Genomic DNA, 26,087 nt, shown 5'->3' on the forward strand with positions numbered 1-26,087 from the left:
CATGTTGATTTGCTTTTTTGATGCTAAAGGCATTGTTCATTCTGAGTTTGTTCCTCCAGGTCAGACTGTCAACCAAACATTTTATTTGGAGATTTTAAGAAGATTGCGCAACAGTGTTCGCCAGAAAAGACCCGATTTGTGGCAGATTGGAGACTGGTTCTTCCACCACAACAACGCACCGGCACACACAGATGGCTGTTAGGCAATTAGGCAGTTTTTAGCCAAAAACGGCATGTTTCGGCTGCCCCACGCACCTTACTCGCCTGACCTCGTTCCATGCGACTTTTATTTATTTCCACACATGAAAAGAGGCTTGAAAGGTCAACGATTTGACAGCGTTGAAGAGGTTAAGAAAAAAACGAAGTTCGAGTTTGCAGCCATTTCTAAAGATGACTACAAAAAATGTTTTGATCAATGGAAATACCGTTGGGACAAGTGTATTAGTTGTAATGGAGATTATTTTGAAGGAGATAAGGTCGTATTGTAAAAAATTTGATAATATATAATTTTTATAAAGTAATTCCGGTTTTTTTTTGGGTACCCCCTCGTATATCAGGAGCTTCAATGTCACTTGCATCATTTTCACTAGATACATATTCATATAAAACATCTGGAATTTCACTAGAATGTTCCAAAGTATCATGATCCATGTTTGTAAAATCACGCAACACCGCAGTTAGCTGTCAACAGTACGCAGTTGTAACGTATCGTCAAAACAAAGTATGACGTAATGCACTGGCTCCACAATTATTCATTGTTCCGATTATATGTACTATAACAAATCTTCATCTTTCAAATGATATCGAATTTGACTATTTTACTGCTATTTTAATATGAATATAATACAAAGCGCTGTTATATAGTCACAGGCGTGACTTTGGCTGTCATAATAGGCATTAATTAGTCACGGCCACGACGAAAAGCGCTCGAGGGTTAAATAACAAAATTAAATCACCATTGACTTACTCCCCTAGGGACTAAATTTGGGTTCTTTTTTAGTATTTTCTTCTTTGTGATTATTATAAATGAAATTGGAAGAAAATCATGATTGTCTTGTCCATACTGCATTACATTTGTTTCAAAAATAGTTTTTAAATTTTTCTACCAACATTATAGTTTATGTTATTTACAAAATAAAGATTGAAGTAGTATACAAACTGATTGTTTGTATGTAATAAATACTAATTTGTTATATTGTTTGTTCTTGTTTTCCCTTATAGGATATATCAAGCTTTAAAGAAATTCCCATTTCTTCTCGAGACTCTAGGTGAAGAAAATGTTACAATAAGTAGTGTATTCTTTCAACCCATGCAAGCTCTATTACTGGACATGCAAAATCTCCAGGAAATGATTGAATCTACACTGGATTTCAGTTTGGTTGACAAAGGAGAGTTTTTGATAAAACCAGAATTTGATGATGATCTAAAAGGTAAGTAAAAATCTTGGAACTGTTATATGAACACCTTGAATGTATCAGGTAAGATTAGCACATGTAGGTACGGTAATTTTAATAATGTTCATGACTGAGGTATAATTTAGTTTTGATCTAATGATAATAAAATTTAGTAAAACATTTTAAACATAGCTATGCACTATATGTAATTTTTTCTCTCTACTACCAATATGATGTAAAACCTGTGAATAAAAATTAATATATTTTAAGTTAGTTGTTGTAATACAGTACTAGTTTATTCAATTCTTGGATCATTCATGGGTTGATAAACAATGTTGGAAAGAAGTGGGGCAACAGATGTTAGTGTGGATACATGTTAAGCTGGCCACACACTCAATTCAACACCACATGACAGAACAAGAATAAAGGTCAAATCATTAAACATATTGTCACACATGGTAGAGGGCTACTCCCTAACACAACTCTGTTGCTAATATTGACGAAAAGGAGGGATGTCAAAGCTGTTTAGTCCCCGCTTGTTGTTACCATTGTGGGAGAAGTATGTAAAAAGATAGTCTAGTTGGTGTTACATGGGAAGTAATGGTAATACCTGTAAGATTGTGATGTTTTGGAACTATATCCAATTGTTGGTCTTCAGAGGAAGTATACTCGTAGATTTACAGTATAAACCAAGCTAGGGATATTGCTGCATGGTGGGTAGGTAGTTGAAATTAGAGTTACCCATAACAAGTTTCACAATTATATCAGGATGAACATTCCTATTTTAGAAAGCATACTGGAACTTATAAAACCCCAATTACAGAGACTGAACATAAGTGTATACTTCAGAAAAAAGTGTTTGCTCTTAACTTTGCACTAACTATGCCAATAACCATTAAAATAATTTATTAGTTAAAAAAATTAAAATTACATACTTTTTTAACTGATACCACCTAAATAATAATAAATAAATAATAAATAAATAAAAATGCCTTTATTTTGAAGCGTTTCTTAGGTACACTGATTTACAGAACAACTCAAGTTAATACATAGTTCCATTAAGATATAAATAAATCACAAGTGACATACTTACTTACTAATGAGCATTTTTCTTAATCTACGTTTGAAAGTATCTACAGATATGTTTTCTTTAAGGCTATGCGGGAGGTCATTATACAATTTTTGGCCAAAAAATGAAAAACTTTTTCTCCCACACTCTTTTGATACTTTTGGAAAGTGCACCGCTCCACCATGGCGACTCTCCCTCTGAGACACCTCCGCCTGAAATGTGAGCCTCTCACCTAGGTATCGCGGTTCATTGAGGGAAAGAATTTTGTGGACCATTCAGCCGCTGAACATCCTGCATATTTCCTCCATCGGCAACATCTTGACCTATAAGAAAATTTTTTTGAATGAGGCATTAATTTTAAAATTTCTAAAAATGTTAGATTAATAAATATAATATATGTAAATAGTAGTTTATACTCTTAACACTTTAACTGCAGACAATGTCATTTGATGTCATGCATATAATTCTAGAGACTGCCGGCAACGTCTTTTGATGGCATCTACTTTTAGAATAATAAAAATGAATTAAAATGTATTTGTACTTCGGTATTGATAGTAATTCGCTATTTCCATGTTTTTATTTCTTACTCTATGGATTATGATCTATGATTATCTATGTTGGCAGTCATCTGCAATATCAGGAAAAGTGGTTTGTTTACAAACTCGTCGTCAAGCCATGTCGCCCGTTTGTTGTCGCACTGCTATCATTCTGCTAAATTGTCATCTGCACTATTATTGTTTTGATTGCTATTACTTTAGTTTACAACGATTATTTTGTGAATAAATATAATGAATCGTGACAGTATCGAAGAGAGTTACTCATATTTTCAAGTGACAATGAAAGTGATGATTCAGATAATGATCCTGAGTTTACTACCGATGTACATCTTGGAGATGCAAACAAGTATGTTGACATTGTTTTTTAACTCCAATAACAAATATAAGCAAAATAGTAATAAAAACTTGTATTATGCTCTTTGATAACTAAAAACAATCAGACATGTCTGCAAGAAGAGACACTTCCTATCAGTGTAGCGAGTGCAAAATTGCCATATGCAAAGAACCATGTTTCAAGAATTTCCACACTGTAAAAATATTCAAACATTAGTGGATTTCAATTGTAAATATGTGTAGCTATAGTGACAATATTGACAATGCTAAATACAGCAAATAATAATAAGAAATTTATTTATGTTATAAACTAGTACGTGGTGATGTTTTTTGGTCAACTGTTTCTTTTTTACACAAATACATTATGTTTTTAAGATTTAAAACAAGACTTTCTGTTTAAAAATATTTATGTATGAGCATTTGTGTAGAAAGAGGAATAACTAAGTTTAAAAAATGTTTAAGTCCCATGGTTATCTTATAATTGGTTAAAAGACTATATTTATTTTAAAATCCTTAAAATGGGTGACAGTGCGGCAGTGAAAGTGTTAACTAAAGGTGTTTTCCAATATCCGTTAATAATGGAGCAGATTAGTTTTATTCATAAAAGAAATAAAATTAAATAGAATAAAAACCATTTTTAAAACATTTTCTAATTCATAAAATGGTCAGGTATTGCTTTTTACATTGAAATTCAAACTAAAAGCATCTAAACTATGAGAGCTCCCAGCCTCTGAGACTTCCCAATTTCTAGTAGCACTCAACTTTTGAAAACTCCTCCTGAAAGCTCTTTCAGGTTCTCAACTTCTGAGGATTCCTGGCTTCTAACAGCTCTTAGTCTCCTTTATTTTTTGACTCTAGAAGCCAGTCCAGGGAAGCATTCAGACAGTTCCCGGTTTCTGACCGCTCAGCCCCTGGCAGGTCTCGGTTTTATAGTGCTTCCAGCTTTTGGTTGTTACCAGTTTCCAGCAGCTCCAACCTTAAGCAGTTTCTGGTCTTTAAGAACTGGTGGCCTTAAGGATATTTCTGGAATTTGTGCAAGTAAAATAAGAATTTTTCCATTGAATTTGTACAATCTAGTTTCAGTTTCTAGTGATCCTAAAATCAGGCTGTTGTTGAGAGTTCTGCTGAACTGTGAAGAGGAGTCGCACATGCACAGTTTTGTTGGCTCAGTCATGTCTTGTCATAATACTATGTTGGCTGCAACAGCGCTGTTGTTCAACATTCATGTTTCCTGTCATGTTAAAGTGGTGTGTGACAATCCCATTTGTTACAATGGTCTAGGAGTCATATCAGGTCACATGAAGTTTGGTGTGCGGCCAGCATTAAGCGCAAATAGGAGCACAGTTATTCCAAGTAGCTGTAGCAGAGCTGAACTGTTGTCAAAAAAATGTTTGCTCTGATTGTATTACAATAATTTGAACATGTACTGTTGCGCTTCCACATGTTTAATAAACAAATGTTTATAACATTGAAATTTCTCTTCTCTTATATTTTATAGTGAGGACTTCCACTCACAAACTGACCAATAGCACCTGACCACTAGGAACCCTTAAAACAGCTTGAAAACAATGAGGTTTCACAAAAACAACAAGCTGAAAATAATTAATATGTCACATCTCATATGTAACTTTTGTGTTATTTTTAAACTTGCCAATTTTTATAAATGTTTGTGATGTAAATAATCCAATTATCAGATCACATACAGTACAATCTCGTTTATCTGGATTAATTAAGACTGGAAGTGATCCAGATAAACACAAAAATCAAGATAAAAAGGGAATGCAGTAAAAACGCAATAAAATACAGATAACTTATTTGAATTACCACAAGTTTACATGCTTTATTCAATTTCAAAATGCAACAAACATTGTTTTACTTGTGTTTTCTAGAACTGAGGTATAAAATGGACAGTTATGAAGATGACATTAGAAAAACTTTGAACAAAGCTGCAAGAGATCTTTCATTGGAACCTGGCAAGACAATCAAATTGGAGTCCAACTCACAATATGGTTATTTCTTCAGAGTGACTTTAAAGGTATGTTAGTAAAATTAGGTACAAGAGTAACTCATAACATTACTCAGTTCAACATTAAAGTAGAACTGTGAACCCTTCTATCTATAATAAATAAAACAATAAGATTAATCTGTGTTGTAGGATGAAAAAGTGATTCGCAATGTAAAAGGATACACAGAGTTGGATGCAAACAAGAGTGGAGTGCGGTTCCGCAGCAACGAGTTGACGGATCTTAACAATGAATATCAACAAGCAAGAGATGAGTATACCAAACAGCAGGAGGCTATTGTTGCCGAGGTTATAAGTGTTGCAGGTACCACCATTATCATAATACTTTTAAAGTTAGTTATTTATTGTGTTTACATCTTCAGCTTTATGCACGCTGAAGACTAAGTCTGCTTAGAATTTCATAAGTTGATGTAAGGATTTTTTCCATTTTTTTTTTAGGACAAAACTTAGTCTTGAAAGGACCTTGTGCTTGCTTTCGGAGTGATTAGATTGTCAGGATGGGTAAGGTTGGTGGTGGGAGCTGCCTTCTGTCGAGATTCTTTCAGGAGTGATAATGGGCTCTATTTCTCATCAAAACTTGTAGTCTGTAGCCATGGTATAATGAGCTAAAAATATAGTATTATACCTCGTCAAAACATTTTCAAATGTCCTTTGTTTGAAGTTTGTTTTTGACGTTGGAAGGATTGTGAAGGAAACAGGATTTTTGCGAACATTTGTCATTGTTCAGCGATACAAAAAAATCAGTAACACTATGTTTCATAACATGACATAATACATCGGGAACCTCATTTCTTTAAAAGGAAATTAATCGAGGCTACATACATTAAATTGGCAGACCAACCAATCAGTCGAGATTAGGCCGTTTTGGTTGCCAATTGTGAAAAATGAACTGAAAAGAAAACCAAAAGTATGAAACAGATTAGATATTTGTAATAAACCAATGCGGATTCACAGTATGGTTTTAAGAAGTTCATCTAGTATGAACCAATGATAAAAAACACCCACCCCTTCCTTTTTTGCCACCATTTTGTTTCTGCCATGATGATTACCATTTGCTATTGCCCTCTGGTCAGTCGTAGGTGGTTGGTTGGCGAATGCAGACCTATTGTAACCTGTATTCTGTAGCTTAGTTTTAATAATTAGTGTTGTATTTAGTTTTTGATTGATTGCATGTTTTAGTGTAGTTGACACACAACATGGTGGTTGTGGTTGTGATTCCTGACTTACGCGTGTCACAACGCTTTGGTATGATTTATTTATTTTAACCTAGTTTGTAATTATGTGTTAGGTTAGTTACTGTATTTACCTGAAGAAGAGATCAGATTGCAGATCTCGAAATAGTGTTACTGATTTTTTTATCACTGAACGATGGCACATGTCCGGAAAAATCCTGTTTCCTTCACAGTTTCAAATGTGGTAGATGTTTATTACCACAAAGTGGAACAATCGATCCATCTTTTTACCCCAATATTATGACACTTGTGGTTAGTCACGTGGTACTCTTGGACAATAGGGTTGTACAGATGTAAATAACACGTCAGTTTTTTCTGTGCCCAGTATAGGTTCAACCCAGGAGTATGAGACAGCCAATAGTGAACTCTTCTAAAGAAAAGGATTTTGTTACATACCATTTAATTTAGTCCACTTAACCCATTAAAATCCACTTTCAGTTATTTAAAAACCAAAATGTCCTCATTACATCTGATTCTAAAATGTATAATTCCAAGGTTTTTTGTATAATGGAAGGTTTGTTGTCCTAGTAGCTGAGTTTTAGCATCACAGCTTATTGCCTTAGGGACCTAGGTACAAATTTCAGTTTTGTACTAAATATAAAGTTTTCTAAAGGCTGAAACCAATTTTGTTGTTTAAAGATAAATTTCTTTAGATCATCATAGATTAGAAAGACAAAATTTATTGTGTTCTTATTTTCTTTTCAGAAAAGTAATAATTTTTATTAAAATGACGCAAAATTGGATAACATAACATTAATACTAATTTTAGGTAATACTTAAAAAGATTAAAAAACATTATCTATTCCCATCAGACATAGAGGTAGCAGCAAGTAAAAGTTAAACATTAACAATAAATAATGTGCAATAATATCAAACAGATCGTTTTCTCTCTCTCAATCTCCTGAGCAAGGAAGCTGGACAATTTCTAATTACATAATTACACCTAAAAGATTTGTTAATAAGTCCTGGTTCTTCTGCCTGAATGTAAGAGTGTCATGTTTCAGCCGGGTACAGCCAGACACTTCAGAGCCTAGGTCATCTGGTCGCTCAGCTGGACGTGTTGACAAGTCTGGCAATGGTAGCAGTGAGTGCTCCTGTGCCGTATGTGCGCCCAGTCATGCACGCTAAAGACACTGGAATCCTCTCACTCAAACAGGCTCGCCATCCTTGCCTAGAAATGCAAGAGGCAGTCTCGTACATTGCTAATGATGTGAATTTCAAACAAGGTTTGTAACTATTATGTAATCTTTGACATCAGTGTTTTATATCAACTAAAATATAATAATATTTCCTTATAAGAATTATAAAATTGTATATGAAGCAGGTACAAAATCTTTGAAGGCCATATTTTAAAACAATTCTTGATTTATTTATACGTTGGATTTAGCTCATGGGTAACAGGTAAAGATTTTGCACCTATCATGGCTATTTTTTACTTGCACAACTTAGGTTTCATTTTGTGATGCCTAAATTAATTAAAACACAACAATACTATTAGCCAATCTTTGTTTTTTCTTTAATGCTTTTGCTGTTAAATATCTGTAATGTCCATAATGTGGTGTTATTTAATAGAAATAAAAGTTGAATTCACTGTAATTGCCAGAAGAAATTTCACAAATAAATGTATACATTTGAATAAAGGAAAAATAATGAATAGATCTTTCTGTTTTTGTAATAGGCGAATGCACATTCTGCATGGTGACAGGACCAAACATGGGAGGTAAAAGTACATTCATCCGCAGTATTGGTGTAGTGGCACTTCTCGCACATATTGGCAGTTTCGTGCCCTGCGAGTTTGCTGAGATATCGGTGTTGGACAGTATTCTTGCCCGTGTTGGAGCCAGCGATTCTCAAGTCAAGGGGATGTCCACTTTCATGGTAGAAATGGTGGAAACTGCTTCTATTATCAGGGTCAGTTCACTACAGTATTCATGTTCTGTTTAGAGTATTGATTGGTTTACAACACATTGTAGTGATTGGTATAAATGGTGCAAGTCACACAAACAACCAGTGTGGGACATGACACCTGCGAGCAAACTTGTTTCAGTAGGTGGAGTTGGGACATGGAAGTGGAGCATTTTATTTGTATTAATTCTTTCCAATTCATTTATTGCTGAACTCCAGCTGATCTGAAATAAACTTAGCAAGACAAGTGCTCTGAGTTATCTTGCACAGATACTTACAGAGGCAGACCACCTATCTGTGATGTATAGCGGCTGAACCGAGAAACCTACCTTCTTCATTCTAACAAAAACCCTCATATTTCGACCTCACAAAATTTGGGAAAATACTTTGTAACACCCTAAATGCCACTTTTGGGGGTTAGGGATCATTTTTGAAATACTTAAATGTAAAGGTATGTTGAGTCGTACCTTATTTTAAAGAGCTCAATTCATCAATCAGTTCAAAATGATTGAGCTCAACTGAATCGTTTTGAAAAAAGTTTTAATTGATTTCACTTCTTGTACACATAGTCATCCAAAACATCAAAGTTGTATGGTTTCACAGATTTTTTAACTGTTATCTCATTACAAATTTTTAGCCAAGATTAGCAAAGAAAAACTCTTTCTAAAAATATGTTACAGTTGTCACTTTTTTAGTAAATTCCAATTTTTTTTTAATACTTAAAATGTAGGATATTTCAAATTAGTAAAATTTAAAGAACTGAAATAGCAAGGTTTGAATTTCATTACACCTGTCAATATATCTTTTAAAAACAAGAAAAATTTGGGATTTAAGGTTTTGCTTTATCTTGGATGGTTGAGAAATGCCACCTAGAATACTAATTTTTTTGACGTTTTGTTGCATTACAGCATTTTGAACTTCTGTACTTGCTGTAAGTTTTTAGTGAATGTTTGATCTTTTTTAAAACTTTTTCCCCGTTATATGCTGTAATTTAAGTCATTATTTTTCCTACAATTACCTTGGTTCTAACTATTTTAGTTCAACAATTATGTTATTCAACTAACCTTATTTACAGATGTTTGAACTGTAATCCTTTGTTTTCCAAAGTTCTACCCTGGAATTGAACTTTATAGTCTTTAAGACCGCTTCTTCGTTTATTGGTTGAACTTGCCTAATTTATTGCTTAAAATTCCTGAACAAACAATCCAAGAAATGTGGATAAACTCTGGGTTTGGAATGTCCTCAAAAATGGATTGGGAAAGGTGGACCAGTCAGATCCCCGGATTTAACGTGCATGGACTTCTAATTAAGGGAAAGGTTAAAAGTCTTGGTTTATGCATCGATACACAACACTCGAGAGGATCGTGTCAATCAATCAAAACTTCATTTTAGATAAGTTTTCTTGATTTTTGTTTTCGTAAAATGTTTTCCAATCATTAATTAAATAAGAACCAAGTATAACCTTGAATAATGATGACAAACCTATTGAAAATTCAATTCTACTTTCATCTCAATTTATAAGAAAATTAAAATGTAACTCTATTTGTTAATTTTATATTGACTTGCCATATTTCCTAATCCTTTGCCGTATGTTATTTTAATATTTATTATTTTGAGGGATGTAAATATATATTTATTTGTGGAGTCACTTTACGATCAAATCTTTGATTTCAAAAGGCCTGGAAAAATATAAATAAATGTTGGAAAAATTTATGATCATTACTAATTGTATCAAAGTAAAATCTGTCCAATTGCTCCAAGAAACTTCACAGGTTCACAATTAAAAACTTTTTTTCGTGTAAAACCCATTGAAGATGTTCAGATCATTGTTGATTTTATTTTCGCATAATTAAATTGAGATAACCACAAAAGATGTCATGCTTTAATGCACAATATTGACATCAACTTACTATATCTTGGCACTTGTGATTTTTAAGTTTTCTTTTTATTACTTCTCCATAAGGTTATGTTAGATATGCGTTTAAAAATAGTTACATATAACGAGCAATTATTACTGTATTATTTAAAAAAATAGAGTACTCTTAAGTCACAAAAGATAAAGTTAAGGCCCTAACTCCGCCTCTTGAATAAAGGCATATTTCATTTCATTTCAAAAGATGTTGTCTCAAATTTTATTAACAATACTTCTACTTTATGTCCGCAGTTGCGTAGTTATTTTAATATTATCCTTCTAGCAAGTATGAAAAGATTCATTAAAATATTAATCGTATTATTTGACGTGATCTATTTTGCTGTAGAGGAGTAATCATGTCATATGACAGATTTGGAGTTTATATTTTGAAACATAATGTTAACAAAATAATATGCTATAGTTATTAGTATGCTGTTGTTATGCCATATGTAAACTACAGTGCGCACAACATAGCAACTATCCACAACAGAACAGAGAAAGTTTGATTATTTTCCTCAGATTGTGATGAAATCCACTTTATTATGCTAAACTAAACGCCCACCAACATCGTTGTTGGAATTCCCACCTTTCTTTCAGCTTGATTGTAACATTATGCCTTTTATGTGGTCATCAGTTAATGATTGAATTTTCCTTTTAGTGCAAGGACCTAAGTGTATTGCCATAAACTATTGTATTTTTGTGAGAATTCTTGTGAAAATGGAGTATGATCGGGATTGTTTGTTATGAAGTGATGAAATTATAAGGGAAGTGGAATGTTTGATTAGTAAAGAAGATGGTGACATAGTGTATGATTCTGATGCAGATGTTTTTGATGATTAAACTAACAGTTTTGACTCTATGGACATTGAAATTGATTCCACTACAACAAACAATAAACCCCTGAATTTTACAAACGTTTCAGTAATACAAACTCCAGAACCGGATCTTATGGAAAATGAGCGATTACCTAATAATGGCGTGAGTACAGATAATGACCTTTTGTGTAATATACGTCAGTAGCACCACAACGATAGTTTTCAGCCAAAAAATTTGATAAATCTAAATCCAGCCTTAATTTAGAGGTAGATGGCAAAACTCTTAAGAAGTTAAATGAAAGCAATATTTTATATCAGCTGTTTTGTTGGGATATAATTTCCCACATAGCAGGAGATACTAATAAATATGCTCACACTAATTTTCAACATGAAATTACTAATTTCTTAAAACTAAAACGCTGGATTTAAATCAGCCCACATGCAATTTATTGTTACGTGGCTGTTATTATGCTCACGTCACATAACAAGATAACTTAATAAAAAAATACTGGAATACTGATCCTCTACTAGAATCCAAAATTCACCTTTTAGTCTAGAAAGGTTTTTTCTGTTATCACATATGATACACATTGATGACAATTCACTTCTAACTAGTCAGAACTAATTGTATCAAATATGTACACTAATTATATACTAGGCACATATACATGACTTTCTAAAACAAAACTTAGTAATTGATGAAAACCTTGGTTAGATGGAAAGGCAGATTAGGTTGGAGGCAATACATTACAAAAAAAGGGAAACGCTTTTGAATAAAATTCTGTGTTCTGTATGACTGTAACAATGGTAATGTTTTGGATTTCATAGTATAATATGATACACTTGGTGTGGACCTAGTTATATCTGCACCATACGTTAGATTGAATTATGTAATTTACCTGGACAACTACTGGTATTTCATAGTATAATATGATACACTTGGTGTGGACCTAGTTATATCTGCACCATATGTTAGATTGAATTATGTAATTTATCTGGACAACTACTGGTATTTCATAGTATAATATGATACACTTGGTGTGGACCTAGTTATATCTGCACCATATGTTAGATTGAATTATGTAATTTACCTGGACAACTACTGGTATTTCATAGTATAATATGATACACTTGGTGTGGACCTAGTTATATCTGCACCATACGTTAGATTGAATTATGTAATTTACCTGGACAACTACTGGTATTTCATAGTATAATATGATACACTTGGTGTGGACCTAGTTATATCTGCACCATACGTTAGATTGAATTATGTAATTTACCTTGACAACTACTGGTATTTCATAGTATAATATGATACACTTGGTGTGGACCTAGTTATATCTGCACCATACGTTAGATTGAATTATGTAATTTACCTGGACAACTACTTTTATTTCATAGTATAATATGATACACTTGGTGTGGACCTAGTTATATCTGCACCATACGTTAGATTGAATTATGTAATTTACCTGGACAACTTCTGATATTTCATAGTATAATATGATACACTTGGTGTGGACCTAGTTATATCTGCACCATACGTTAGATTGAATTATGTAATTTACCTGGACAACTACTGGTATTCCAGCCCTCAGCGGTATGTTGGTTATTTGATAATGCCTCTGGTAATTGTGAAACTGTTAGAAGTGACCACCAATGTATGTAATGTTTTCCTACAAAAATAAAAAAGGGAAAGTGTTGGGGTGTCATACGGATAAGTTGCTTGCTTAAAAGTGGTGTGGCTCGTGGCTATACTATCAACCATTTACAAACATGAAAAAATGGTACCCACAGTAAAGTTTTGAAACATTACAAACAAACCAGTATCTGTTTGTAACTACAACAAAAACATGGGGCTGTTGAAAAAGCAGATATAGTAGTAATATCATCTAGTGATATATCACAAAAAAACTGCTAAACAGTACTGCAAGTTATTTTTCCACTTGGTGTATGTCACTGTGCTCAATGTACATGACAAGCATAAAATAGTACCTGCCACCAATAAAAAGCAGACTTGCAGTGATTTCAGACTAAATCTCATAATACAACGATTTTAAGTTCATTCTGTACCAAGAAAAAAATAAAAATACAACATTCACTATTAGGGTACAAGAATCCAATGCACCTTGTTGAGTGGCATTTTTCGACTTTTTTGCCACTCGGTGGAAAGCGGAAACGGAAGATTCAGTACCAATGTTTTGTCTGCAGCAACACTGAAACAAAATCCAAGAAAATGAAATCCACTTCCTATGAATGTAGAGAGCATTGTGCATTAATTCACATTTTGCTTAGTACCACACAATATAATTTTTCTAATCTTACTCTTATAAAATTTTGTGAAAGTTGTAAAAAACAAGTCTTAAAAATTATAATATTTATTACTACTTATTTAAAATGTGTTTTTAGCTAAAATAAAATCTTTTAGACATATTTACAACTACAAAACAGTTCTTACTTTATTCACATGTAATATGCACAAGTCCTATTCATGTACGACTTTTTACTCATGTAGGTTTCGTACCATGTCATATGACATGATTACTTCTTAAAAGGTTAATATATATATGTAATGTTATGGAAGTGTACTATACTTACTATAGTTTATTAAAAATATGTTGATTTCATTAGAACTTTGTCTAAATATTGTGAATTATTTCAGACTGCTACGAGCAACTCTTTGGTGATAATTGATGAATTAGGAAGAGGAACATCTACGTTTGAAGGTTGTGGAATAGCCTGGGCAATTGCAGAGTAAGCTCATTTCTCAAATGATTTTGTTAATTTAAGTTTAAAACATTTTCAAAATTTTCCGGGGTGCATGTAGATGGATCAAGTCTGTCTGCCACTTTGTCAGGTTGATCTTCAGAGTCTTGCCAGTCAGTATCCAGAGATGGTCGGGATATTGGGTTTTGCACTTTCTGCCAATTGAATTGGGTTTTCTCTCAAACATTGTTCAGAATAATGCTTGGACTCATTTGTGGCAAGAACGAAGACACTTTTCATTGGGAATCACTAGACCATCCATAATACAGTAGTATCGGCAAATTTTCATTTTTTCATAGCATAAGGGATTTCTTGGTGGGAAGTAATTAAAAAGTGATGAGATATTAACAGAAATTGTTACTAACTCATAATAATAGTCAGGCAGCAGAGTCCTTTGATGAGGAGATCCTAAAGCCGGTGCCACGGATTATATATTAATCCTTTGAGTGCCAAGTGCCAATGAGGGCGGCCTGCCTGTACTTCCGAAAAGTGCAGATGGCCAACTAGATCGGTTTTTCGAATACTTATTATTTTGTTACTAAATGTTGATATATGGCATTGTACTTAGTTTTATTTTATGCATTATAAATAAAATAAAATAGATTAACCATCTTGATTTGATTTGATGAAGAAAGCTATTTACCAAATATGAAAATCAGTTGCAGGTGCTTTTTTTCTGCTCTGATATAAAAACTTCTAAACCCAGTTATACAGTACATTACATTTTCCAACTTGGTATATTTGTTCTTATTTATATATGCAACAATAAAAAAGTGCAACTTTTATTCTCTTATTTCAAAAATTAAAAACTTATTATTTTTAAAATGTAACAGATTTTATCATAAAAATAAATATTAATACATATTAAAAGAAATTCATATCATTATGTCTTTTTTAAAGTTGTGAATCATTTGGTGGAACACTATACAAACACCAAAAGAGTGCTTGGCACTGAGGGATGTAACCTGTTGTAAATGATTGGCACTGAGTGCTCATCCCCTCAGTAAGTCCTTGGTACTTAAAGGGTTAATGGTGGCTCTATTGAAAAAAAAAAAAATTTTGTCTGATACAATTTACATTTATAAATAAAGTTTGTGTTTGTCCATTACTAAACAGTACTTAATAAAAAATTATATTTGTATTTATAAAAGGTATCTGACATTATTTTTAACTCTAGAAGTCAATCAAGAGAGCGGAACCCACAATATACGCCATTTACAACCAATCAAAGATACGAGGGGGTACCCAAAAAAAAACCGGAATTGTATTACTGGCAGCCGGCAGCGTGTAGTACACATTCCTGCCTGCCGCTAGGCGTGTGTTGCGCAACCCATTGCGAGCTCAGTGACCCCAGTTCCGTTGTCCTAGTGCATTCTGTTCGTTCGTAGTGACTGTTTTCGCTAACCCTGTTTTGTTTCGTTTTTTGTCATGGCAAGTTTAAGTGAACAACGTGCAGCTGTGAAATTTTGTTTTTTACTTGGTAAAAATGCTGCAGAAACTATTTTAATGTTGAATACAGCTTACAAAGATGATGCTATGGGGAAAACTCAGGTCTACGAGTGGTTCGCTCGATTTAAAAATGGCGACATGTCGATTGAAGACAAACCTCGTTCTGGACGTCCATCAACCTCTCGAACGGACGAAAATGTTGAGAAAATTCGTGAACTTGTGCTCACCGACCGTTGGCAGACAATTGAGGAACTATCAGAGAGTAGTGGGTTAACTTGGAGCTCGGTTCAGCGAATTTTAACAGGAGATTTAGGACTGAAAAGAGTTGCTGCCAAATTTGTTCCTCGACTTCTGACTGACCATCAAAAGGCACATCGAGTTGAAACTTGCCGCCTTCTGAAAGAACATCTCGAAAATGATCCCGATTTTCTGGAAAAGGTAATTACTGGTGATGAGTCATGGTGCTACGGTTATGACCCAGAAACGAAGCAACAGTCAAGACAATGGAAGTCGCCATCTTCACCTCGTCCAAAAAAATGTCGGCAAGTCAAATCAAACATCAAAACGATGTTGATTTGCTTTTTTGATGCTAAAGGCATTGTTCATTCTGAGTTTGTTCCTCCAGGTCAGACTGTCAACCAAACATTTTATTTGGAGATTTTAAGAAGATTGCGCAACAGTGTTCGCCAGAAAAGACCCGATTTGTGGCAGACTGGAGACTGGTTCTTCCACCACGACAACGCACTGGCACACACAGCCATCTCAGTTAGGCAGTTTTTAGCCAAAAACGGCATGGTTCCGCTGCCCCACGCACCTTACTCGCCTGACCTCGCTCCATGCGACTTTTTTTTATTTCCACACATGAAAAGAGGCTTGAAAGGTCAACGATTTGACAGCGTTGAAGAGGTTAAGAAAAAAAATGAAGCTTGAGCTTGCAGCCATTTCTAAAGATGACTACAAAAAATGTTTTGATCAATGGAAATACTGTTGGGACAAGTGTATTAGTTGTAATGGAGATTATTTTGAAGGAGATATATTGTAAAAAATTTGATAATATATAATTTTTATAAAATAATTCCGGTTTTTTTTTGGGTACCCCATCGTATTCACTCGTTTGACATTAAACAGGTTGGCTTATTGTGTAATCTGCAGTAGGAAATAATCTGTCTTCTTTCAGTATGTCTGCCATTTTATTTACCAAAAATGTTTTTTTTAACCTTTGCAAGAGATAATTTAGAAAGTGGTATAAAGACATATGGGACGGTTTTTGAAACAAAATATATACTTTTAGTTATTTATTGCAAAAATAGAAAAATATGTAGTTGTAGCAGAAGAAACATTCTATCAGTTTAGTATTTCATGATATAGGTTGTCGAATACTGACTGATTTCTTAAAAGAAATCTCTCTCTCACACAAAATAGCAGAGTTTGCTGTAGCCATTTTTGTATTGTAGGCTAATCGAGTTTGTCATGTATTGTCAGTAATGTGTGATTTGTGTATAATCTTGTGTAAGTGTATGAGTTACAATGTTGTGATAATGTCTTAATAATTGTATTTGTTATTAATAGATTTATTTGAGTGAAAAACCATTGTTCAGTTGAAACAATGGCTAACTCTAGTTTGTCTGAAACTGAAACATACGTTTAGCGTCAGAGAACTATAATAATAATAACTGTAGTTTACTATTTACAACACATAATGATTTCTAATTACAGTATAACTCAGTATAAATAGTCTTTACTAGTCTGATATAATACTCTGTAGGCCTTGGCCTATTTCAAAACTTTATCAAGAAATTGACATGATATTTTGTAGTACATTATGTACCACGATTATGCTATTTATGGTCGAACCTAATATTAGATGTAGAAATGTTCTTAAAATTATTTTATAGTAACTCAAACTTATACTGAGGACTTTTATTGTTATACAAAATTTCATCATGTTTTGATTTTTATAAACTCTTCTTATATATTTATTTTTACACAATACCAATGAAGATTGTATGTTCTTCTTCACAACATTTTGGTCTAACATAATATTAGATGTCAAAAATCCTAAAAATTTTTTCGTACTTTATTTTATGTCGCTAGCTCTAACTTTATTGAACCAAAATTTATTAAATGTACGGGCATTTCTATATTTTGTTATCACTTGATTATATTTTGAAGTATTACATTTCTTCTTTTTAAGTTTTTTTACAATATTTTTGCAATTTCATGGTAAAACAGTTTTTTTGTGTGTTTATACATTTTTTTAATTTGTTGAAGTAAATCAAATAATATTATTTTCTAATAATATACTCTTTTGAGTATACATATATACATATAATAGTTATGAATATACAAATTAACACTTTCTAGTGAGTTTATTAAACATAACGCCATAAATAAAATTTTACTTCTATTTAATACTGCTGCATATTATATTATTCCTTATAAAACTGTACACATTTTTGCAATTTTTGATTTTGTTACAACTCTTAAATTACTCCTTAATGAAATTTCAAAGTTAGAATTTGTATCAAAAAATTGATGGCGCTTTCAATCCTTCACATAAAAAATACACCTAGAATAACATTATCTCAGTAATAGTTATAACTTGTAATAAAGTATTTCTTCCCAAAATGATTATATGTGTTTATATCACAACTGAAAAACAAATTATTGTTTACATGAAATTACGTAAATATATATTGAACTATACGATTCTTCAAATTACGTGTTATAGTAAAAGAAAATTATATATTATTGTTTTAATTACAAAGTCAACATGCGCACCGTACAATAAACAACCCAAACTGACTCGTGGGTGATGTAAAAACCTACAAAATGGTTGCTTTAGAAACAGCTGTGTCATGATGACTGCTGACCGATAATGACTACAAAAGTAATAAAACTATATTACAGATAATAGGCTTTTGTTTGCTATAAATAACAGTAATAAAATAGTTTTTATGTCGTATTTACAAACAAAATAAGATTTGTTGGTTTTCCGACTATTGAAACTTTTGTTTATTTGTAGTTATCCAATTAAAGACATAATTTAAAAAATCGTTTACATTAAAGCTATAAATACTACATCAAAACACTTAATTGATCATAGTTGCTACAGAATTGGGACTTTTCAAATGGCTAGTGAATATTTTAGTTCTCTTTGTTTGATGTTCACTCCCAGCTGGCTGAGTGCATGGGTTTGTCTGATGACATGCTTAGTTGATAATCCATAGAAACATTATATTTTGCTAAATTTGTCTGAAACCTTGTGTACTTGTACTCTATTCAACGATAAAAAAAGTTTTCATACAATTGTTTAAAAAAAAGTTCCCATACTAAAAATATTTATAGTTTTTTAATAACTACTAGCTGTTTCCCGCGGCTTCGCACGCGTCTCTTAAGCTTTGCCCGTATATTTCTTTGCCTTCAAATAGTGTTTGGATATTTTAATATACGTAACTACTGTGTTGTAATTGCAGTTTATAATGTGCAGGCGCTTTGATAACTTTTATATCTTGCAGTACAGCCTGGTGGTTAGTTACATCAATGGGCATTGCGTATAAACCTTCTACATAGAAAAATACAAATTTTCATGGTGATCGGTCCAATAGTTTCTGAGTCTATAAAGGACAAACACACAAACATTCATTTTTATATATTATGATTGCAGAAACAGTTTAAACAAAATTTGTCGTTTCTCTTAAGCTTACTCTATGCTTTAAAACTATAAGTGTAAAGAAATTTATATATAAATATATTTTTTGTCGCATTATATATGTTTACAAAGAACAGCTGATTAAAAATTTGAAAAGACTCTTTCACTTAATAACATATGTTTGCTGCAATGCATTTCTTACGGGTATTTCTGTAACCAGTGGGGCGGAATCCTGAATCGGGAAAGGGATAAAAAGTATCCTATAACCTTCTACAGATCAAGACGAACAAATTAAAAAAAAAATTAGGCGAATCCGTCCAGCCGTTTGTGAGTGATGCTGTTACACACGAACAGTTTCATTTTTATATATATAGATCAAAAAAGTACTGTATTTTAGTTTTTTACTTGTATATGTCACCTACTAAAGTTTCATTACATTAATATATATATATATATATATATATATAGATAGATGACCCTATAAGTGGAGTTAATAACATAATATATATATATATATATATATATATATATATATATATATATATATAAAATAAACAAAATTCTGTTTCTGAGTGTGTTAAAGTCACTTTTAGAATTTGCCAATGTCAGAATTATTAAGTAGTAAGCAGCATCTAATTTTAGCTCCTTTTGTTTCCAATCATCTCTCATGTGTATTTTACTGTTTAGCTTATTTTATTGAAAATAATTACAGGCACCATGTTTTTAACCAAATACCATAAGATTAACAATGACAATGTGTCAAATCAAATCAAAATTCTTTATTTACATGAACATATAGTACAGTAATGGCGTCATTGTTAAAGATGTGTACATTTCATATCTTAAAATTGTATGAACAATAATAGCTTATTTGAAATCAGTCAAGAAGATATAAATAGGTAACAGTTAGAGTTAAAAAGAGACGATGAAGCTAAGTTTATATATGGTACAGAAATGTTACCATAAATAGTGAGGCATTGAAAAATTCTTCTAGGGTGTAAAAAGATTTCTGTAGCAGCCAGGTCTTGAGCGATGTCTTGAAGTTCTTGTCTTCTCTACGTCTCTCAGATCTTCTGGGAGTTGGTTGAAAAGTTTTCTCCCCATGTAGGTAGGTTTCTTTTCAAACAGAGTGAGGTGGTGCGTTGGCAGGGCATAGTCATATACGTTTCTAGTGTTATAGTTATGATTGTTACCTTAGGTGGTCAGGTTTCTGAGCTATTGTGTAGCAGGTGGCCTCGCAAATATAGAGTGAGACCACTGTCAGGATTCCAAGTTCTTCAAAAGCCTGACGGCATGACTCATGAGGAGTCAGTTCTGCTAATATTCGAATAGCCTTTTTTTTGCAGAACTAGAACACGGTCCCTGTTTCTTGCTGAAGAGTTGCCCCATGCTAATAATCCATACCTCAGGTGGAACTCAACTAGAGAGAAATATGCTGTCCTGGTAGTATCTTGGTTACAAGAACTTTTTACTCTTTTAAGAGCATAAATACTGGAGTTAAGCTTACTACAGAGATCGTCAATGTGTGGATTCCAAGATGGCTTGTCATCTATTATAATGCCGAGGTACTTTGCTTCGTTATCTTGAGCTTCTGGTAAGCCATACTAGTCACTGGTTCTTCGGCCTTTCTATATAAGTTGCTGTGTTTTGCTCTCATTAAGAACAAGATTGTTATGTTGGCAGTATTGTTTAGTCATATTCAGGGCTATAAAAGAGTTAAGTTCGAGGGATATTGAGTCTTTTTGTGCAATAAGAAGGGCTGTGTCATCTGCATATAGCATTGCTTGGGCCCAGTCAAGAAGATAGCTTGGAAGGTCATTCGTTAGCAGAATAAAAAGTACTGGTCCCAAAATCGATCCCTGAGGGACACCTCTAGTGATAGGTAGTAAGGTAGATCTTGCTTTGTGTTTAATGTTTTGTTAGTAAACACCTTTAACCTTCAAAGTGCTGACTATATTCACTTATAGTGCTACAAATTTTCAGGAGTTTGATAGCATATGTTGAAAGTACATAATAAGTACAAAATAATTAACTAAATATAACATAGTATATATATAGTTTTTCAGCTACGGAAAAGAGCTACGGATTAAGAAAAAATAATTACATTTCATTACCCTTCCTTGTTGAAAATTTATTATCTGTTTTCTGAAAAAAGTTTTTACTTCTATCAAATTTGGCACAGCATAGCACTCAACTAAACCCACTCAAATAACAATTAAAAATGTACAAAATAATGAAACATTCATTACAAATAAGAAAATACTGCATATACGACTTTCGCATTTAAAAAATGTGTTATTTCTGTCTGCTGAAAGCAGATCTGACAAAGTCAAATAATTACTTCAACTGATTAGTTTTAAAACTTAAAAAAATAAAACCAGCTAGTATTAATAGTGCCATTTTTCAAGTTTCTTACTGTGTAAAATACATTGAAAAATACCTTTAATTATGGATGTTACATCGTTTGCGGTAATCACCAACCTAACCTCGCGTACCGCCATGTCTACTTTTAGGGTTAATAATAATAATAATTATAATTGTAGAAAAATATTTAATCTTTTAGAACATTATAGTAATATAACTATTCTAATGTAATTATGTGTTTATTTTTGTTGTTGATAATTGTCTAGGCATTTAGCAGTAACATCAAAATCATTCACATTGTTTGCCACTCACTTCCATGAGCTGACTCGGTTGTCAGAGAGTGTAAAGACACTGGCCAATCTGCATGTGACTGCAGTAACTGAGCAAGACACTCTGACTCTGCTGTACCAGGTGCGCCCAGGTGCCTGTGACCAGAGCTTTGGAATCCATATTGCCCAAATGGCCAGGTTCCCACCATCAGTCATACAGGTACAGTGTCTAGAATAAGAATAATAGCTAGCTTTACAATGTTATTATTGCCACAATCACAGGTGTGAAACATAATTTAGAAAGTGTATTATTTTGAACATTGTAGAGGAGACCATATTACTAGGTGACATGTGACTTGCAACAAAATTAGGGATGATCCTTCACCATTTTCTTTATGGTGTCAATATAACAACTACAAAAATACTCACTACCATAATCTAAGGGCTATGACTATATAAAGCAATATTATCATTACATAAGTCTTGTTCTTCAATACTGCATCCCAGTTCTCAGTGACGATCCTTCAGAACTGCATCTCAGTTTTTATTGCTGATCATGAAATGTGTGTCCTCATTTACCATAATGTTTGTTTTGTATGATCTTAGACATTGACTTATTATTAACCATTTTACCAGTGATTAGACCTTGGATGTACAAAAAATGACTAAATTAATTTTTGGTAGTACTCAAACGACAAACATTATTAAAATGATCTGAAATTTGGTAAAGTTCTTCTTGTAATTAGTTTTAATGAATTATATTTTTTAATCTAGTGAAAATCTTGTTTGCCTTTTGTATATTCAAAGACAAGAAACAGCTGATTGAAATGTTAAAAACAAGTGTATGGAGAAGGTAGCTCTGTACCCAAAGAAGCTCTTCTGTTAAAGCGGACAGGGGATGGCATGCCTTTATGTTCAGGCTAGCAACACTTAAAGAGCCCCACTAAGTCCAACAGTCATTCTCCACAGTTGTCAAGACCAGTCAATCTACCGGGCTCCTAGGAATAGGCCTAAGCCTTTTGTGAAAAGAAATGATTCTTTTTTGGACAGCAACAATCAGTCACTTCGGGCCACCTAAGTGAGCCTAGTTCAGATCCCTCTGCAATTCAATATGTAGACTTCACAGTGGTTCACTGGAATGTTCAGGGTGTCCTTCATAAGATAGATGAAATTAGTCTTCTCTCTAACAAATTTGGCTGTCATGTGGTCTGCATATGTGAACATTGGGAGCATCGAGACAATCTTGCAGAATTGGTCATTCCTGGGTTCGTATTGGCAAGTGCGTATCATCGGCCTTCAGCTAAACGAGGTGGCACAGCAGTTTTTCTCAAATCTGATTTGAAGTTTAAAGAATTGTCTTTTCTTGTAAATCTCTCCGTACCTTCTGTGTGTGAAGTAGCGGCGGTTTATATTGAGAATTTAAATGTTATTTGTTTAGAAATTTATAGAGTTCCTGTATATGAAAATTTTGATAGTTTTATTGAAAACTTGCATAATGTGTTAAATATTTTATCTGATAAAAATAAAACTGGTGCCTCGATTATTTTATGTAATGATTTTAATGTAGATATTTTAAGTGACAGCTTGCATAATAGGGTTTTAAACAACTTGTTTTTGAGTTTTAACTTGAGGAATACTGTGTATGATATTACTAGACCTAGCCTATATGGTTATTCTGTTGGTACATGTATTGACAACATAGCTGTATCTGTGCATCCTGATAGAATTTGTTCTGCTTTTGTGCAACCAATGGCAATGTCTGACCACCATAGCGTGGTTTTTAAAGGTAAATTGGATCCATGTCAAAATGATGTCTCAATTGGTAACAAAAATTTTAAAAGTAGGCCTAATTTTAAGATATCCAGATCAATTGATAATGTCACTAGTGCATATTTTGGGTTCCTGCTAAGCAAGGTTAACTGGTTGGTATTGTATTCGTTAAGCTCAGTTAATGATAAGTTTGAGTTGTTTTTAGCTAAGTTTTTAGAAATTGTTGATATAGCCTGCCCTATTAAATACAGTAGGGTTGTTAAAAATAAGCCTAAAAAGCCAAACTGGTATAATGAGCAGCTTAGATTAGTGAAAGAGCAATGTTTGTTTATGTATGAATTGTTTAAAAATACTGGTCAGGTTTGTTTTAAGGATTCATACAGAGTTCTGAAATCAAGGTATAAATGCAATGTAAGGCAAGCCAAGCGAGCTCATTATGGTAATAAAGTTAAGAATGCTATAGATAAACCTAAAGCAATCTGGTCAATTGTAAAAGAAACCTTAGGTGCTAATGAATGTTCCTCTGTTAATAAGGTTGATGTAAATTTAACTAGTAGTGGTTTTAATAATTTTTTCGTAAGTAAAGTTGAGTCTATTGTCCAAGAAGTGCCTCAGCAAATACATGATATGTCATACTATCTTGATAAGTTAAGATTAACAAGTGTCATTAAAGGTAATAATGTAAATTCAACTTTTTCATTTGGCTGTGTTAGTGTTGAACAGGTTCATAAAGCTATTTTATCTTTGAGTAATAGTTCATGTTTAGATGTATACAATCTCAACTCTCATGTTTTAAAATTGGCATCACCATTTATTGCTGAAATTTTGTCATACTTGTTTAATATCTGTATTGAAGGGTGTATTGTCCCACAATGTCTTAAGTTAGTGAAGGTTGTTCCCTTGCATAAGAAGGGCTCAACAGGTGACTATGTTAATTATCGTCCTGTGTCAATAGTACCTGTTGTATCTAAGGTTTTTGAAGTTCTTTTAAATAACCAAGTAATTAAGTATTTTGAACATAATAATCTTTTTTCCAATAGTCAGTATGGCTTTAGACCAGGGAAGAGTACCAGTATGGCGTTAGTCGATTATGTGAAGGAGTGTACAATTAATGTAGACGCAAGAAAATTTGTGGTTGGTAGTTTTTACGATATGTCGAAGGCCTTTGACACTATTGATCATGTGATACTTTTAAATAAACTCAAATTTTATGGATTTGATGAAAAGTCTGTTAAACTTGTTCATTCATATTTATCTGATAGGTTTCAATCAGTGTTTTATAATGGTTGCTTCTCTCAATACTTGGAAGTAATTACAGGTGTGCCACAAGGGTCAATATTAGGACCAACTATGTTTATTGTTTATATTAATGACTTGCCCTCTGCCCTTAATAATGTTTGTGTATCATCTTTTATGTATGCGGATGACTTAGCAATACAAATTAGTTGTTCAAATATAAATCTAGTAAATCAAATAATGTCTCATTTTAACTCTGTAGCTGAGGATTGGACTGCGGCCAATGGTTTATGTCTAAATAAAGATAAAACTCAATGTATTAAATTTAGTTTGAGTAACTCTATTGATGTCAATGATGTTAAGTTTTTGGGTGTGTTGTTACAGTCAAATATTAAATGGGAGGCTCATATTGTAAATGTCTGTAATAAGATTTCTAAAGGTACCTTTATGATTAGAAGACTGAAACAATATGTAACTCTAGATGTATTATTGTCAGTATATTATGCATACATACAAAGTCATTTATCTTATGGAATCATTGTTTGGGGCTGTGATAGTAATATAAAAAAACTTTTAATCTTGCAAAAGAGAGTTTTAAGAATTATGTGCAATGCTAGCTGTAGGACTCACTGTAAGCCTTTATTTAAAGATTTAGGTATTCTGACTGTTACATCATTGTATATACTACAGTTATTATTGTATGTTAGGATAAATTTAAATGTTTTACCTACAAATAGTTCAATTCATGATCATGATACTAGACAAAGAAACTTGCTTAGAATCAGGCAATGCAATTATCAAGCAACCATTAAATCAACATATGAAATGGGGATTAAAATTTATAATATGTTACCTAGGGAAATTAAATGCTTAGATGACAATAAATTTAAAATTAAGCTTAAGTCATTGTTGATTGAATTAAGTATCTATGATGTAAAAGAGTTCATTTTATATTGTACTAATTATTAAATACATTTATTAGTATCACTGTTTAAATATTGACGATGTCATACATGTATACAATGTGTTTATGGCAATAAAGAATTTGACTTTGACTTTGACTTTGACCCTAGCACTCCAGTATTCTTGACTTTTGCAGTTAGTGATGTGCCACTCCTTGACACACATAGGGTTACGTTCAACTGAGATATAAACATCCAGGAGTGTTCCCTCCTGGGGCCAATGTGTACTACCAAACTTACATGTTAACACCTTTACTGCTGGTCTATATTGAGTGACGATGAGTAATCTTATGAGGCAGCAAGTACACTAGGGCATCTGTCACAGTCAACATGTTAATAATGTTCAACACTTACAGGTTTGAATATTGAGTCAAGCT

At 32.8% G+C, this 26,087-nt stretch overlaps 1 protein-coding gene across 1 annotated transcript in view; it reads left to right on the forward strand.

Moving 5' to 3' along the window:
• LOC124360659 (DNA mismatch repair protein Msh2-like) overlaps positions 1-26,087 on the forward strand; it is an 89,680-nt gene that overhangs the window by 58,014 nt on the left and 5,579 nt on the right. The window contains 7 exon segments of the mRNA XM_046814475.1: positions 1,221-1,429; positions 5,242-5,387; positions 5,508-5,679; positions 7,612-7,833; positions 8,286-8,518; positions 13,905-13,996; positions 21,740-21,962. Coding sequence (XP_046670431.1) covers positions 1,221-1,429; positions 5,242-5,387; positions 5,508-5,679; positions 7,612-7,833; positions 8,286-8,518; positions 13,905-13,996; positions 21,740-21,962 — 1,297 coding nt within the window.

Source organism: Homalodisca vitripennis, chromosome 4, assembly GCF_021130785.1.
Source record: "Homalodisca vitripennis isolate AUS2020 chromosome 4, UT_GWSS_2.1, whole genome shotgun sequence".
In the NCBI taxonomy this organism is placed as follows: domain Eukaryota; kingdom Metazoa; phylum Arthropoda; class Insecta; order Hemiptera; family Cicadellidae; genus Homalodisca; species Homalodisca vitripennis.